Below are 18,063 nucleotides of genomic sequence, written 5' to 3'. Positions count from 1 at the left end.
ACCCATTTAGTATCTTCTTGGAAATTTAGTTTCTGTCTTCTGGAACTCCACAGATAAGAGCTCTGAACCTGGAGCCCCAGGGAATGTCTTGAAATGTACATGAGGCACTTGAAGCACAGTTATTTTTCCAGAGGTTTCCCCTTACATTGTATTCTCCATGAGGCCTGTAAGTGGACTCTGAACTTCTGGTAGGAAAGTGAAGGTTCTTGCCCCCTGTTACATCTCAATTCCCTGCAAATTGGGGGCTGCCCTTGTTCCCCCTCCCAGAACACACTTTTCTTTTTTTTTTTTTTTTTTTTTTTTTTTTGAGGCGGAGTCTCGCTCTGTCGCCCGGACTGGAGTGCAGTGGCCGGATTTCAGCTCACTGCAAGTTCCGCCTCCCGGGTTTCCGCCATTCTCCTGCCTCAGCCTCCCGAGTAGCTGGGACTACAGGCGCCCGCCACCTCGCCCGGCTAGTTTTTGTATTTTTTTTTAGTAGAGACGGGGTTTCACCGTGTTAGCCAGGATGGTCTCGATCTCCTGACCTCGTGATCCGCCCGTCTCGGCCTCCCAAAGTGCTGGGATTACAGGCTTGAGCCACCGCGCCCGGCCTAGAACACACTTTTCAATAGGCAATACAGGTCAGCCTTGACTTGGTCGATTAGGGGAAAGAGACGCAGGCTGTGAGGTTAGGGACTGTTGGCCTGTGGTGAGACCTTTAGGCTGGGATGCAATTCATGAACATTTGAGTTCAGGTTTTCAGAAGACTTCTCAGGGCCTTTGCACTTGCTGTTCCCTCAACCTAGCATGCTTTTCCATCACTTCTTCCATGCTGGGCACTTTCTTGCCCTTTTGCTCAGATGTCTCCCCTGTACAGATGGTTTTTCTGACTACTTTATCCAAAGCAGCCTCTCCCCCATTAGTTTCTATCACACTCTTTCTTGTATTTTATTCATAGAGCTTGCCTGGGATGATCTTATTCATGCATTGATTTATGGGTTTATTGTGTGCATCCACTCAGGAGAACATAGGATTCAAGAGAGCAGAGGTGTATTGTCCTTTTCACTACTGACTCCTGGCCCATGGCATATAGCTGGTGCACAATAACTGTCCTGAGTGAATGAACACCCATTGACTGAAGTGAGGCGAGTTTGGAGAGTAGTGAAATGCCAAGGAACTAGTTGCTGGTCAGGAGCTCAGGGTTGAAAGTGACCATACTTTCACCTCCAGATTAAATCACCTCTGCAACATCTCTTCCTAGTTACTGTTTAACCTAAGCTTGAATCCTCTAGGCACAGGGAACTTGTCACCTCCTGCAATAGCCTGTTCCATTGGAGGAGAGGGGACAGAGAACCATTGAAGGAGAGGGGGCAGAGAACCAGATGCAGTCCCTGTACCACTCTGATGAGGACGAGCTGTGGCCTCCTGCATGCTACCGTTCTAGTCCTTCTGGTCTGCTTCGTGTCCTGACCATCCTGCATCCATCAATATCCGTCTCTAAAGTTCTCTGCCATAACTAAGGTCCCTGAGCTCCTGACCAGAACTTAGTATGCTGCCCAGTCATGTGTCACCAGAGGGGGTCTGAGGCAAAGAAGCATGAAGCAGAAAGGCCATTGCCATAGTTTAGTAACCCTTCAAGGCCAAGTTCTGTATTGTTCAGGCTCCTGTAACTGCACTGGGTTGGAGGTGGGGGTGGGTAGGGGCTTTCTCTCTCTTTTGTTCTTTTCCTGGATTTTTCTGTATCATTCCTTAATCAATTTATTAATACGACCCTAGCTATATTTAAAAGAAAATTAATCCTTGGACCCATTTTCTTAATGGTTTGTACAAATATTATTTAATTCATATCACTTCACTTTCACAAGTTGAAACTCAAGTTAAAATGAGATTTTTAATATATAATTCTAATTTATTGAATCAGTTTCTTCATGGGATATTACTAGCATGATGGGTGGAGTGAGGTCTGCTGTGGAGAGGTTTGGTGACAAGCTTTGCTTTCTTCTTTTCTTTGATGAAAATTGTTTATTCAGTTATGAAAATGGGTACACATTTCTTTTTCTTTTTTGTTTTTTAGAGATAGGGTCTTGCTTTCTTGCCCAGGCTGGCATGCAGTGGTGTGATCTTGGCTCACTGCAACATCTGCCTCTCAGGCTCAAGTGATCCTTCCACCTCAGCCTCCCGAGTAACTGGGACTATGGGCATGCACCACCATGCCTAGCTAATTTTTGTAGTTTTTGTAGAGGTGGGATTTCACCATGTTGCCCAGGTTGGTCTCGAACACCTGGGCTCAAGTGATCACCTGCCTTGGCCTCCCAAAGTGCTGGGATTACAGGCATGAGTCACCGTGCTGGGCCCATTTTTTTTTTTTCTTAAAAAAAAAAAAAAAAAAGAGGACTGGCAAGACTGTTCCTAATTGAGGTCGTATTTACACCTGTCTTAGCCACTTAGCTCATTTTTTTCATTTATTCAAAAACATTTAGGGAGAGAGGGCTACTCTGTGCCAGGCATTGCCCTGGTACTGACCACACAGCAGTCAAGGAAACTGACAGCATTCCTCCCTTGTGGAGTTTACATCCCAGTGGTGGAGATGGACAGCAGACAACTAGATCAGTAATAAGATGTGAGGGAAAGTGGCCAGTGTAATGGAGATGAAGCTGGGAAAGGAGATCCAGAGTGATGGGATGGAGGCAGAGCTGGCTTTGGTCAGAGAAGGTCTCTGAGGAGATAGCACTGGAGCATAAACCCAGACAAATGAGGGAGCAGCCTCATGGACAATTGCAGGCAACCTCATTCCATGCATATGGAGCCCAAGGTTGTGGTCAAACTCCCCAGTGTGGCCAGTCAACTCTTGAGCAGCGGACATGGTCTATCTCACTGCAGAAGGGGAGGGAAAATGAGACAATGTAGGGAGAACTCTCCTCCTGCCCCCCAGGTCCTGGCAGGTGGCTGGAGTAAGATCTTGGCATTGTGTGTTCTGATGGCTTACTAGAAGGTTGGTACCAACCTTTACAGGGTGAGACCTGAGCAATGTGTTCTGAAACTGCCACCTGGGGAATGAGCATGATGAGCCTAGGGGTCATTGCTGGAGTTATAATCCTGCACATTGTAACACTTGCTCCACTGCACCTACCCTGGTGGTGGACTCCTTCCTCTTTTGTGTCATTTGATTACCTCACCTCATCACCTAGTGGCACTCACCTAGAGGAAAAGTAGTTACTTAGCAGGCTTTGATAGAAACAACAAAGAGATGAAAATGTATAGGATCGGGGATCAGGAGATGCATGCGTCCCACTATTTCCATTGATTGATCAATTGATGTCGTTTAATACAGCATAAGGTTCCCGGGGGGCTAAGAGTATGAGATCTGGATTGTGTGACCTTGTGCCAGTAACTTAACCTTTCTGAGTCTTTTTTTCTTCATCTGTGATATTGGGGAAATGGTGTGACAGAGAGGCTTCTTGGAAAAAGTGATATCTGACAAGATGCAGAAAGGGATGGCTACGAGTCACCCCCGGTGGGGGTTGGAAGGGAGGGCATAGCATGTGCAAAGGCCCAGACAGACAGCTGCCAGACTCTCAGATGTTGCAGAATTCTCACTGATTACAGCTGTGTGTGTATGTGTGTGTTGGAGTATACTGTAGAGAGGGACCTGACAAAGCAGCCCTCAATAAATATCAGTTGGTTTGAACTGCTGTACCCTGTGCTACTGGGCTCAGCACCTATATCCTCATACAGTCTCCACAACCATCCTGTGGCACAGGTCCTCTCATTATCCCCATCTTCCATACCAGGAAATTGAGGTATAGAGTTATAAATAACTTGTTCACAACTGTCTTGCTGTATCAGGAGAGCTAGAGGTGAAGAGGGTCTTCCCAGAAGATTTATTTGGGGTGCAGCGATGTCAAGAGAGATGGCTGTTTGTAATTATCTCTTACAGGTCTTGCTTTGGCACACATCTCCCTGAAATGTCAGCTCTGGGAGGGCAGAGGCTGCTCCTGGGAGAATACCTGGCCCCTGGCATGATGCCAGTGCACAGTTGGGTTTGTTGGGATGTTGGGTAGATGACCCAAGGCCTCTGGGTGGCCATGGAACGAGTCTGGAAGAGTCTAGTGCCTTCATTTCCCAGGTGTCTCCTGACTTTTCCAAGGTGGACCCACAAGTCAGGGCAGAACTGGACATGGGGCCCAAGTCAAAACCAGAATGCTCCAGAAAAGGAGGCCAGGGCACTTGGCCAGAGCCAATCCCTAAGGGGCATGCAGCACTCTTGCAGCCTGGTTGCTGAGTGCACTGTTCCCATTCACCTTCAGTCACACCCCACCAGCAGTCATCCCCGGGTGCTCAAACAGAGCCAAACTCCACAGTCACCCAGATACTGTGGAGGTTTTCCCACGTTCACATCTTTGCTCCTGCTGTTTCTACTACTTGGAAGCTCTTTCATGCTTGTCCACTTTCACAACTTCCCATGCTGCCCAACTCCAGTGGCTTTCTCTCTCTTTCCTTCCCTTTTGGCTAGAAACATAAATAAGAAATCCTGATTATATTCTTATTGAACACAAATGTAAACATATCAGAAATTGTAGAGTTAAAAGTAATTACAGGTATAATATGCTGAGATTAAAAAAAGATGTAAATAATAAAATTCTGCCTTCCCCATCCCAGGCTTGCTTCCAGAGAGAATGTTTGTGATCAACTGGGCATAGATTTCTCTTGCTTTTGTTTACTCACACAAGCATGGGTGCCTGTGAGTATCTTTGAAAACCAACACAATGAGCTCATTTTGTATGTATTGCTTACCAACGGATTTTGTTTCTTTGTATTTATTTATTTATTTATTTAGAGATGGAGTCTCACTCTATCACCCAGGCTGGAGTGCACTGGTATGACCTTGGCTCACTGCAACCTCTGCCACCCGGGTTCAAGTGATTCTTCTGCTTCAGCCTCCTGAGTAGCTGGGATTATAGGCGCCTGTCACTGCACCTGGCTAATTTTTATATTTTTTAGTAGAGATGGGGTTTCACCATCTTGGCCAGGCTGGTCTTGAACTCCTGACCTCATGATCCACCCACCTTGGCCTCCCAAAGTGCTGGGATTACAGGAGTGAGCCACCATGCCTGGCCTGTTTTTATTTATTTTTATTCTTTTTTTTTTTTTTTAAGACAGAGTTTTGCTCTGTTGCCCAGGGTGGCATCTCAGCTCACTGCATCCTCTGCCTCCCTGGTTCAAGTGATTCTTGTGCCTCAGCCTTCCTAGTAGCTGGGACTACAGGCATGTGCGACCGCACCTGGCGAATTTTTTTGTATTTTTAGTAGAGACAGGGTTTTGCCATGTTGCCCAGGCTGGTCTTGAACCCGTGAGCTCAAGCAATCCTCCCGCCTTGTCTTCCTGAAGTGCTGGGATTAGAGACATGAGCCACTGCACCTGGCCTATTTTTTTTTTTTATTCTATATTTGGCCTGGACAGTGCTAACAACTAATGTTTTCCCATTTAATTATGTCCAAGAGTGTTTTCTTTGTCCATATGCATTTCTCCTCTCTTTTACCTGCCCTGGCTCTTCCCTTTCCTAGGGAAGAATATACAAACTTCTGTGGACATATGGTTTTATTTCTCTTGAATATATATCTAGCAGTGGAATTGCTGGGTATATGGTAACTCTAACATTTTGAGGAACTGCCAAACTGTTTCCAAAGTGGCTGCACCATTTTACAATCCCATCAGCAGTGCATGAGATTTCCAGTTTCTCCACATCCTCATCAACACTTGTTATTATCCATCTTTTGATTACTGCCATCCTAAGTGGGTATGAAGTGGCATCTCATTGTAACTTTGATTTGCATTTCCCTGATGGCTAATGATGTTGTGCATTCTTTCATGTGCTTATTGGCCATTTGTGTATCTTCTTTGGAGAAATGTATATTTGGTCTTTTATCCATTTTTAAATTGGATTATATGTCTCTTTATTATTGAGTTGTAAGTGTTCTTTATGTATTCTGAATTCGGTTCCTTATCAGCTATGATTTTAAAATACATTTTGCCCATTCTGTGGGTTATTTTTTTCACTTTCTTGATGGTGTTCTTTGAAGTGCCAGGTTTTAATTTTGGTGAAGTTCAATTTATCTGTTTTTCTTGGGTTGCCCATGCTTTTGGTATCATACCTAAGAAACCTTTGCCTAATGCAAGGTCATGAAGACTTATGCCTGTATATTCTTTTTTTCTTTCTTTCTTTCTTTTTTTTTTTTTTTTTTTGAGATGGAGTTTTGCTCTTTCACCCAGGCTGGAGTACAGTGGCATGATCTCAGCTCACTGCAACCTCTACCTTCCAGTTTCAATTGATTCTCCTGCCTCAGCCTCTTGAGTCGCTGGGACTACAGGTGTGCACCATCACACCCGGCAGATTTTTGTATTTTTGGTAGAGGCAGGGTTTCACCATGTTGGTCAGGTTGGTCTTGAATGCCTGACCTCGTGATCTGCCTGCCTTGGCCTCCCAAAGTGCTGGGATTACAGGCGTGAGCCACTGCAACTGGCCATATGCCTATATATTCTTATAAGAGTTTTATAGTTTTAGCTCTTAGATTTAGAACTTTGATCTGTTTTGAATTGATGTTTGTATATGGTGTGAGGTAGGGGCCTAGCTTCATTTTTTGCATATGGAAATCCTGTTGTCCCAGAATCATGTGTTGAAAAGACTCTTCTTCCCCATTAAATTATTTTGATACTCTTGTCAAAAATCAATTTATTATACATGTAAGCATTTATTTCTGCATTCTCAATTCTAGTCCATTCATCTATATGTCTATCCTTAGGCCAGTATTACTTTGTATACTGTCTTGACTACTATAGCTTTGTAGTAAGTTTTGAAATCAGGAAGTATGAGTCCTCCAACTTTGTCCTTCTTTTTCTTTTTTCTTTTTTTCTTTTTTGTGATACAGAGTCTTGCTCTGTCACCCGGGCTGAAGTACGATCACTGCTCACTGTAGCCTTGACCTCCTGGGCTCAAGCAATCCTCCCACCTCAGCCTCCCAAGTAGCTGGGACTACAGATGTGTGCAACCACACTCAGCTAATTTTTAATTTTTATTTATTTATTTTTCGTAGAGACTGGGTCTGGCTATGTTACCCAGGCTGGTCTCAAACTCCTGGACTCAAGTAATCCTCACACCTTGGCCTGCCAAAGTGCTGGTATTATAGGTGTGAGCCACTGTGCCCAGCCTGTCCTTCTTTTTCTAGATTATTTTGGCCGTTCTGGATCTCCCTATGAATTTTAGGGTCAGCTTGTTAGTTTCTGCAAAAAGGGACCTGAGATTTTGATAGGGGTTGCATTGACTTTGTAGATCACTTGGGGAGTTTTGCCATCTTAACAATATTAAGTATGGAACCTGAATTCCTTTTTGCTGGTGGCACTGCTCACTCAGCTTCCCTAGTCATTGAATCTGCTGAGTAGGCAAATTGCACAGACATCAAACTGCACTGACAAAACACCAGGAACATAATGTTTCTTTTCTTTTTTGAAGAAAGTAACACAGTATACTATAGTGTCTAATTTAAGGCATTTAACTCCTGAATTTGTGAAATGGGAGTGCATCTGGCACCTGGTCGCAGATATAACAGATCTGGCTTCCCTTCATGCTAAGGATGGGTTGGAGATCTCTAAGATACTCCCATAACCCCTTGCTTCATGCCTTGAGAAGTATGGTGGGAACTGGGAGACCCCACAGCCCTGGAGGCACCAGTGGTGGTAGGAGAATTGAAGTCAGGCTCCATTTTATCTTGTTTTATCTGTTGGGCAAAGGGGTATGATTTCATTTGAGGAAAGAGTTCTGCTGCTAAAACAATCTTGGCCCCTCCCCGCCAATTCACTCCCATCATAGTTTGAACAATGGAATAAAAATAAAAAGGGAGTAATATCACATATTGAAAGTTTAGTTTAGGCTAGGCGCAGTGGCTCACGCCTGTAATCCCAGCACGTTGGGAGGTTGAAGTGGGAGCGTTGCCTCAGGCCAGGAGTTTGAGACCAGCCTGGGCAGCAAAGCAAGGCTCTATTTCTATAAAAGAATTTAAAAATTAGTTGGGTGTGGCGGCACACGTCTGTAGTCCCACATACTTGGGAGGCTAAGGTGGGAGGATAACTTGAGCCCAGTCGTTTGAGGCTGCAATGAGCCGTGCTCACACTAATGCACTCCAGCTTGGCGACAGAGCAAGACCATCTCAAAAGAAAAAAACAAGCTTAGTTTACACCCCAACATGTACTTATGTGTTCCAGATGTAATGCTTTGGCACAGCACAAATACATGATTTTATTTTCAAGAAAGAAGAAATAAAGAATGCAGCACTTACATTTGTATCACTTGGAATCTTGTTTTCCAAGTTGGAGTCTTGTTTTCCAAACTTAAAGAACAACGTGGGAAACTACATTTGAAACTTCAAATCCATTCATACCTCAACTCAGCTGGGGGGAGGAGCTGTCATTTTAAAAAACAATACTTGTGCGTGCGTGTGTTTGAGAGACAGAGATTAGAGTTATTTATTACAGTTGTTTCAAAAAAGCAATTTTTTAAAAAGCATTAATTTGGACTGAGTTTTTAGTTTGTTTCTGGGGGGAGAGAAAGTTATATGCAATAGAATATGTTTTGAGGTTTTCAAAATCTCAGATCTAGGCCGGGCATGGTGGCTGATACCTGTGGTCCCAGCACTTTGGGAGGCTGAGGCGAGTGGATCACGAGGTCAGGAGTTCAAGACCAACCTGGCCAAGACGGTGAAACCCCGTCTCAACTAAAAATACAAAAATTAGCTGGGCGTGGTGGCGGGTGCCTGTAATCTCAGCTACTAGAGAGGCTGAGGCAGAGAATTGCTTGAACCCGGGAGACAGAGGTTACAGGCAGCCAAGATCGTGTCACAGCACTCCAGCCTGGGTGATAGAGCGAGACTCGGTCTCAGAAAAAAAAAAAAAAATCAGATCTTTTGCCTTAGCAGATTCCCTTTACTTAAGTTGTTGGAACCGGCAGTTCATAGGGATTTTGTTTCCATCCTTTAGTGATGGGGGTGTGTGCGTGTGTGTGCACATGGAAAGTTAGGGGAAAAACACAATGATATAACCTAACCCCAAAACAAGGAAGCACGTTACACACTTGAGGTTTGGTGCTTCAGTTCCTGCCCAGTCTCAGAAGGTGCAGCTTGACTGACCTTGTGTGACCTCTCTCTATGACACATCTCCCAAGGGGGTGGGGAGGACTGTTTCTCTCCAGCATGGCTTTAGTTTTATAAAAGCCCTGTGCAGTCTTGCAAACTCAAATGGTTTTCTTAACAAATCACTTACATTTCATGTGGTCTGGGCTGGGCAGGGCCTCGCTAATCCTTGGCCAGCATTGTGAGTCAGAAATTATTTAAATGACCACCTGAGTCCTTTTGAGGAGAGAGAGTTGGCAAGTTTATTTAGGGAGGTGCGGTGACTCTTAAACAGCACCGCAGTAAGTGAGTGGCAGCATTGATAAATGTATCAGAAGCTCTATCTTATTGTGATAATAAATGCTAATGAAGAACATGAAAGTATTAGCTTTTAGAGTGAGCTAAGAATGATGATGCTACCAAATTTTATTAAGCATTTATTGTGTGTTGGAGTATGGTGGCTTCTCCCTTGTTTTGGACTCTGACCTATTGTAAAAAATAGACTGCTACCTGGTGACCCGGTTGTGTGTGTGTGTGTGTGCGCGCGCGCACGCGTGCACGCACATATCTGAATTATTTGGTGAAACAATAGTTGCCCTATGCATGTCTAGTGTCCTCTGGGCTCAAGTGATCCTCTTGCCTTGGCCTCCAGAGTAACTGGGACTACAGGTGCATGCCACCACACCTGCTAATTTTGTTTGTTTGTTTGTTTTGAGACGGAGTCTCGCTCTGTTGCTAGGCTGGAGTGCAGTGGCTGGATCTCAGCTCACTGCAAGCTCTGCCTCCCAGGTTCACACCATTCTCCTGCCTCGGCCTCCCGAGTAACTGGGACCACAGGAGCCTGCCACTGTGCCCGACTAATTTTTTTGTATTTTTTTTTAGTAGAGACAGGGTTTCACCACGTTAACCAGGATGGTCTCCATCTCCTGACCTCGTGATCCACCCACCTCAGCCTCCCAAAGTGCTGGGATTACAGGCATGAGCCACCGCACCTGGCTTCACACTGGCTAATTTTTAAAATTTTTTGTAGAGACTGGGTCTCACTGTATTACCCAGGCTGGTCTCAAACTCCTGGGCTCAAGTGATTCTCTGGCCTCAGCCTCCCAGTGTGCTGGGATTACAGGTGTAAGCCACCACATCCACACTAAAGTTGCATTTGAAAACAAATATATCTACTATGATGGCTTTGATCAATATATAGACAAATATTATTATTATTATTATTATTTTGAGATGGAGTCTCGCTGTCGCCCAGGCTGGAGTGCAGTGGCACGATCTTGGTTCACTGTAAGCTCTGCCTCCCTGGTTCACGCCATTCTCCCGCCTCAGCCTCCCGAGTAGTTGGGACTACAGGCGCCCACCACCTCGCCTGGCTAATTTTGTATGTGTATTTTTAGTAGAGATGGGATTTCACTGTGTTAGCCAGGATGGTTTCCATCTCCTGACCTCGTGATCCTCCTGCCTTGGCTTCCCAAAGTGCTGGGATTACAGGCGTGAGCCACTGTGCCTGGCCAACAAATGTTATTCTTTCTGGGTTGCCATATTTTGTGGTTTTTAAAAAAAAAATTTTATTCATCTCTCTGGTGACTTGAAATTTCATGCAAGTACAGGTCCTTACAGACAATTTCTATTGGAAAATCACTTATTTTGGGTGTGTATTAGGGTTTGGAGAGAAACAGAACCAACAGGATATATGTCAGTCAGTCGCTCATCTATCTATTGAGAGGTTGATTTTTAGGAATTGACTCATGTGATTGTGCAGGCCGAGTGAGTCCAAAATCGGTAAGGTAGGCAGGCTGGCAGGCGGGAGACCCAGGGAAGAGTTGCAGTGAGCCCAAAGGCAGTCTGGGCAGAATTCTTCCTGCTCTGAGAGGTCAGTCTTTTTCTGCTAAGGCTCGTAGCTGATTGGCTAAAGCCCACCACATCATGGAGAATAATCTGCTTTACTCTAAGTCCACTGATTTAAATGTTAATCTCATCTAAAAAAATACCTTCACAGAAATGTCTAGAATGTTTGACCAAATAGCTGGTTACCATGGTATAGCCAAGTTGACATATAAAATTAACCATCACAGTGGGTAAGATACTGTTTGAGGTTGTTCAGAAGAAAGGAAAAAGGCAAAAGGCTGGGCGTGGTGGCTCATGCCTGTAGTCCCAGCACTTTGGGAGGCCGAGGCGGACAGATCACTTGAGGTCAGGAGTTTGAGACCAGCCTGGCCAACATAGTGAAACCTCGTCTCTACTAAAAATACAAAAAATTAGCCAGGCATGGTGGTGGGTGCCTGCAATCCCAGCTACTTGGGAGGCTGAGGCAGGCGAATCGCTTGAACCTGGGAGGCGGAGGTCGTGGTGAGCCAAGATCGTGCCACTGTACCTGGGTGACAGAGTGAGACTCCGTTTCAGAAAAAAAAAAAAAGAAAACAAAGAAAGGAAAAAGGCAATGGTTGGAAGTGGAAGTGTGCTGTTGGTATAGATAGGAGAACATTTTGGAAAGAACTCCCTCCCCTTTGATTGACTGCAAAATAAGTCCCTCCCTTGTTGTCTTGCAATTATAGGTGGACCAGATGGGTTGGCAGATTGGCAGTGGGGGTGCAGAGTTTCTTTTGATTGTTCTGATTGAAATGATTGTTTCTTACATGTTAGGGTTTTTGCTTTTTTTTGAGACAGAGTCTCACTATGTTGCTCTCCTGGCCTTAAGTGATCCTCCTGCCTCAGCCTCCTGAGTAGCTGGGATTACAGGTGTGAGCTACCGTGCCCAGTTCTTAGATTTCCTTTTAAGACTGAAGACCTGAGAGTTCATGGGCCTAAGTAAAAGGTGCCATCTATCTGCAGCAAATTGGTGCATGCTCCGTAGATCTAGCTGTAGGGGGTTGTGTGTGCTAATGCAGCATTTGTGACTCAGCCATAATGAGGCTGACCTTGCCTCTCCTGTTCCGCAGGCTACCACGTAGCTGTGGTGGGTCACTGGCCACAGAAACTATTGGTATGTGGGGCTGCCTGGGTGGGAACTCAGCCTGTATGAGAACATGGTATTCGGAAGACATTAAACATTTATTATCGCTTTTATTTTATTTTATTTTTATTGAGGTATAATTAACATACCACAAAATTAACCCTTTTGAAGTACCCAATCTGTTTTTTAGCACATGCATAAGGTAGTGCAGATATTGCCACTAGTTCCAGAATATTCATCATCCTAAAATACAGTTTTTCTTTTGCAAGTAATTTTTGTTTTTGTTTTTGTTTTGAGATGGAATCTCACTCTGTTGCCCAGGCTGAAGTGCAGTGGCACAATCTCGACTCACTGCAACCTCTGCCTCCCAGGCTCAAGTGATTCTCCTGCCTCATCCTTCCTAGTAGCTGGGACTACAGGTGCGCACCATCACACCTGGCTAATTTTTGTATTTTTCATAGAGATGGGGCTTCACCATGTTGGCCAGGCTGGTCTCGAACTCCTGACCTCAAGTGATCTGCCCACCTCGCCCTCCCGAAGTGCTGGGATTACAGGCGTGAGCCACTGTGCCCGGCCTTTTGCAAGTAATTTCAACATTTAAGAGCATGGCCTACTGGATCAGTCCTATCAGCAAATAAACACGCAGTTATTTCTCCCAACTTAAAAACAATAGAACCCTCTCTCCACCCTATTTCTCCCTACAGTTATACACCCATTTCTCTTCAGTTTAGAGCAAAACTTTTTGAAAGAATTGTCTGGACTTGCTGACTAATTTTTTGCCTTCCATTGTCACTCAAAAAATTGTGATAAAACACACATAACGTAAAATTTGCTGTGTTGACTATTTTTAAGTTTTCAGGTCAGTAGTGTTGTGTATAGTGATATTGTTGTGCAACCAATCTGCAGAGTTTTTCATCTTGTGACACTGAAACGCTGTATCCATTAAACAGTAACCCCCATTCCCTCCTGCCCCCAGCCCCTGGCGACCAGCATTCTACTTTCTGTCTCTGAATTTGACTGCTCTAGGTACCTCTTATAAGTGGAATCATGCCGTATTTGTCCTTTTGTGATTGGCTTATCTCACTCAGCATAATGTGGTCAAGGTTCACCCATGTTGTAACATGTGCCAGAATTTCCTTCCTTTGGGCTGGGCATGGTGGTTCATGCCTGTAATCCCAGCACCGAGGAGGCGGGCGGTGAGCCCAGGGGTTCAAAACCAGCCTTGGCAACATGGTGATAACCTGTCTACAAAAAAATACAACAATTTGCTGGGCGTGGTGGCATGCACCTGTAATCTCAGCTACTTGGGGGCTGAGGTGGGAGGATCGCTTGAGCCAGGGAAGTTGAGGCTGCGGTGAGCCGTGATCTTACCGCTGCACCCCAGCCTGGATAACAGAAGGAAACCCTGTCTCCAAAAAAAGAAAAAAAGAAAGAATTTCTATCTTGGTTTTTGGTTTTCTGTTTTGTTTTTTGAGATGGGGCCTCACTCTGTCACTGATTGCTGCAGTGGCACAATCTCAGCTCACTGCAACCTCTACCCGCCAGGCTCAAGCAATCTTCTGACCTCAGCTTCCCAGGTAGCTGGGACCACAGGCATGCACCACTATGCCCGATTAATTTTTTATATTTTTGGTAGAGACAGGGTTTTGCCACATTGCCCAGGATGGTCTCGAGCCCCTGAGCTCAGGCAATCCCCCTGCCTGGGCCTCCCAAAGTGCTGGGATTACAGGTGTGAGCCAGCACAGCTGGCATGGACTTTCCTGCCTTTTTAAGGCAGAATATTATTCAATTCTATGCATTTGCCACATTTTGTTCAACCATTCATCTGTCGTGAATACAGAGTTGCTTCCATCTTTTGGCTATTGTGAATAATGCTGCTATCCCATTCTCTTTTGAGCCCCTCATTTCAGGCAGGCTTGGCTTCCACTCCCTTCTCCCCAGACATCTCTTCCTGAGGTCTCCGATGAGTGCCTGGTTGCTCATCCCAATGGCCTGTTCTCTGTTGCCATCCTTCCTGGCTACCAGCAGTGTTTCATGGAGTTGGTCACCTTCTCTTCCTCGAAGCCTTGTCTCACCTGGCTTCCAGGATGCCCCACTCTCCTGATCCTCTTCCCACATCTCTATTAAGGAGCACCTGAACCTCCTGGTTGCTCAGGCCCAAAGGCTGGGGCATCATCTTTGACTTTTGTATCTCTCTTCTCCACACTTGTCAAAAAGACCCCACTGTATTTTTTCAAAATATACTTGGAGAGTGGCCACTGCTCCCCTCCTTCTCCTACCACCCTCCAGGTCATTCTCCCCTCTCACCTGAATGACTGTGGCCTCCAAGCCTCTGCCCTTACCTCCTTTCAGCTTGTTCTCAACTCAGAGTCAGAGGAAACCTTCTAAAGGATTGGCTACTTCTCTGCTCAAAGCCCTCAAATAGCTCTCATTTCACTGCAACAAAAGCCAAAGCCCTTAGGGTGGCTGCAAGGCCCCATGTGATCTGGCCACATTTCCTCTCTGACTTCTCTCTTAGTTTGCCCTTCCCCCTCATAACCCCACCTCAGCCACATCACCTCCATGCTGTTCCCTGCGTGGGCACCTCAGGGCCTTTGCACCTGCTATTCCCACTGCCCAAAATGCACCTCTCCCAGTGTCTGCAGAGCTTGGTCCCTCATTTCCTCCAGCCTCCCCTGGTCATCGTATCTAAACTGTTACCACTACATCCCAACTTCCCCTCTGCCTTCATTGCTTTTTCTCCTAACACTATCGTTATCCAATATAAGGTATATTTTGCTTATTTATCTTGTCATCTGCCTCCCCCACTAGAACGTAAGTTCCATGAGGGCAGGAATTTTTCTTCTGTTGTGTTCCCTGTCACGTCCCCAGCGCCTTGACTGGTACGGACAATAATTTGTTGAACCTGTAAAGAAAAGTTTGGTAAACAGATTAAAAGCCATTTGGTTCTTCCATTATGATATAATTCTTGTCTATATTTTTCTTACCTGTGAATTATTACATATGTGTTTGTATGTGTGTGTTTATGTTTGTTGTGTGTGTGTGCATGTGTGTGGACAGAGAAAGAGCGAGTCCTGTCGTTCCCACCAGATATTTCTGCTTGTTAAACAGCTACATAGTGTTTTGCTGAGTGGCTAGAGCAACTTTATTTAACCTTGCTTTGTTCAGTACTACTGGGCAGCTTCCAATCTTTTGCTATTGTAGATTACACAGCATCTGTGCTGGGCACTTGCCCTGCTTCCTTCCCTCTTCTCTGAAAGGCTCCCCTGTGCTCCTGAGCCCCCCATGCTCCTGAGCCCAGCCTGAGCCCGAGTGGGGGCTGTGGTCCTGTCTGGGCCTATCATGGTTCCCCTCCCCCTGGCTGTGATAGCCGGTTTGGAGCTAGACACAAGCCAGCTATGCCAGGCCGTGGGCTTCCTCACCGTCATACTAACCCACTCAGAAGTGGCAGAGAAGGTTCTTGAAGGCACTCACCCAGCGTTAGAGCAGTTAGGACAGGCCCAGAGTGTGGAGCGGTGACAGCGCGTGGGGAGGGTTGGGCACATTGTCTTTGGATCTAGTCACATGACTGTTCAAGCTGCTCCGGGGACCTTCCTACAAATCCCCTTTCTCACCCATCTAGATGGAGTTGGATTTCTCACTGCTAGCAGTGAGTCTAGACAGATCCAATCCAGTGGAGCATCCCTGCCTCACTCTCTTTTTTTAGTTGATCCTTAGTCTAGAGCAAGGAAAGATGTGGAAACCCTCCCAAAAGCATTATTCAGGGCAGAAAATGCTGGTAGGCAGAGCAGCACCGTGTTCTTGTCACAACCAGAAAAACAATTTAAATCTGAACCTGTGAGGGCTCAGATGCTGACGCTGCCATCTGAGAAGGAGGACCTCTCTCACTTCAGGTTCTTTGTCTGTAAAATGGGGATGCAAATAATTATACCACACCTCAGGGAGTTGTTTTCAGGACTAATGAGTTAATAAAAATTCTTAGAGTGGTGAGTAACGTAAGATGAGAGTGCTCATTGAGTTAGCTATGGTGACTGCCAGAATCCTAAAAGTGTAACAGGGGTTAAACATAGAGGTACCATATAGTCCAGCAATTCCACATCCGGTTATATACCCAAAGAAATGAAAGCAGAGACCCAAACAGATACTTGCATTCCCATGTTCACAGCAGTGTTATTCACAATAGCCAAAAGGTAGAAATAACCCAAATGTCTATTGACAGATGAGTGGATAAACAAAATGTGATATGTACATACAATGGAATATTATTTAACCTTAAAAAGGAAGGAATTTCTGGTTGAGTGAGGTGGCTCACACCTGTAATCCTGACACTTTGGGAGGCCAAGATGGGAGGACCTCTTGAGCCCAGGAGTTCGAGGCTGCAGTGAGTTATGATCGTGCCATTGTACTCCAGCCTGGATGACAGAGCCAGACCACATTGCAAAAAAAAAACAAGAAAGAAATTTTTGACACATGCTACAACATGACTGATCCATGAAAGTATTGTGCTACCTGAGAAAAGCCAGTCACAGAAGGACACTTACAGGGGGTACCTGGAATAGCAAGTTTAGAGAGAGAAGTATTAATACAGCAGGGGCTGGGAGGGGGCAGGTGCAGGAGGAGTTACCACGGAATGGATACACAGTTTCTGTTTAGAATGACAGTAAAGTTCTGGAAATGGATAATGGTGAGAGTTGTACAACATGGTGAATGTGCTAGATGCCACTGAACTGTACACTTAAAAATGGTTAAAGTGGTATGTTTTATATTATATTTTACCACAATAAAAAAAAAAAGTGTAAGAGGAGTTGGAGTGTACCACAGTGACTCTTCTGGACTTTTTCTTTATAGATTGAAGTTACATCAAAATGTAGCACAGTGAGAAAACAGGCACACTCCACAAAAGTGGTGGTGTGTGCCTCTGTGTGTGTGTGTGTGTGTGTCTGTGTGTGTGTGGTGGGGGCTGGTAAACTACCCACAAGACACCAGAGGCTCCCTGTGAGGTCTGATACTGCAGGCTGAGATCTGATGCTGCAGGAGCAGGAAGAGCAGGGGAGACGAGGGAAAGGTGAGCCTGCACAAAGAATTTTCTCAGTGACTGTGGGCAGGGCAGTCAGGACCCTGGGTCACATGTGCCCAGCCCAGGACCAGAGCTCATGTGAGTCACAGCTCAACTCCCAGCAAACAAAGGGATATGCCAGGGAGGGGCTGAGCTGTGACTCAGAGGCTGCTGCTGCTGTGAGCTTCCTCCAGGAACCCCATCCTGTCCAGTCCCTGATTCTGACTCCTACTGTGGGGGTGGGGACAGGTGTACCCACTTCCTGGACAGGTTCTTGAGAGGGATCTCCTGCAGAACCTAGAGTTTTTTGCAGCTCTTTTTTGAAAACCCAAGTAGCAGCAGCTATACTGTTTAAGTGCTTGCTACATACAGGCCCTGGGCTAAGTTCTTTTTTTTTTTTTTGAGACAGAATCTCAGCTCTGTTGCCCAGGCTGGAATGCTGTGGCATAATCATGGCTCACTGCAGCCTTGACCTCTCAGGCTCAAGAGATCCTCCCACAGGGACTGTAGGTGCATGTCACACACCCAGCTAATTTTTAAATTTTTTGTAGAGATGGGGTCTCGTTCTGTTGCCCAGTCAGGTCTTGAACTCCTAGGCTCAAGTGATTCTCCTGCCTCAGCCTCCCGAAGTGCTGGGATTACAGGCATGAGCCACCATGCCTGGTCCCTCACTTCATCTTTTTGTTTTTATTTTTGAGATAGGGTTTTGCTCTTGTTGCCCAGACTGGAGTTCAATGGCATGATCTTGACTCATCGCAACCTCTGCTTCCCAGGTTCAAGCGATTCTCCTGCCTCAGCCTCCCAAGTAGCTGGGATTACAGGCATATGTCACCACGGGCCTGGCTACTTTTGTATTTTTGGTACAGATGGGGTTTCTCCATGTTGGTCAGGCTGGTCTCAAGCTCCCGACCTCAGGT

The 18,063-nt window shown here is 45.6% G+C and overlaps 2 protein-coding genes across 3 annotated transcripts in view; one reads left to right on the top strand and one right to left on the bottom strand.

The window, feature by feature from the left end:
• The window catches only part of ARHGEF3 (Rho guanine nucleotide exchange factor 3), a 346,977-nt gene that overhangs the window by 1,774 nt on the left and 327,140 nt on the right, over positions 1-18,063 (top strand). The gene's annotated exons all lie outside the window — the stretch shown is intronic.
• SPATA12 (spermatogenesis associated 12) lies at positions 3,555-4,158 on the bottom strand. The gene is given in 1 exon segment (XM_033210194.1): positions 3,555-4,158. A coding segment is annotated over 1 exon segment (579 nt). The 3' UTR covers positions 3,555-3,579.

Source organism: Trachypithecus francoisi, unplaced genomic scaffold, assembly GCF_009764315.1.
Source record: "Trachypithecus francoisi isolate TF-2019V2 unplaced genomic scaffold, Tfra_2.0 Lachesis_group0, whole genome shotgun sequence".
NCBI classification, from domain to species: domain Eukaryota; kingdom Metazoa; phylum Chordata; class Mammalia; order Primates; family Cercopithecidae; genus Trachypithecus; species Trachypithecus francoisi.
Note: the sequence above shows the minus strand (reverse complement) of the source record. Positions and strands in the feature narration are given on the sequence as shown.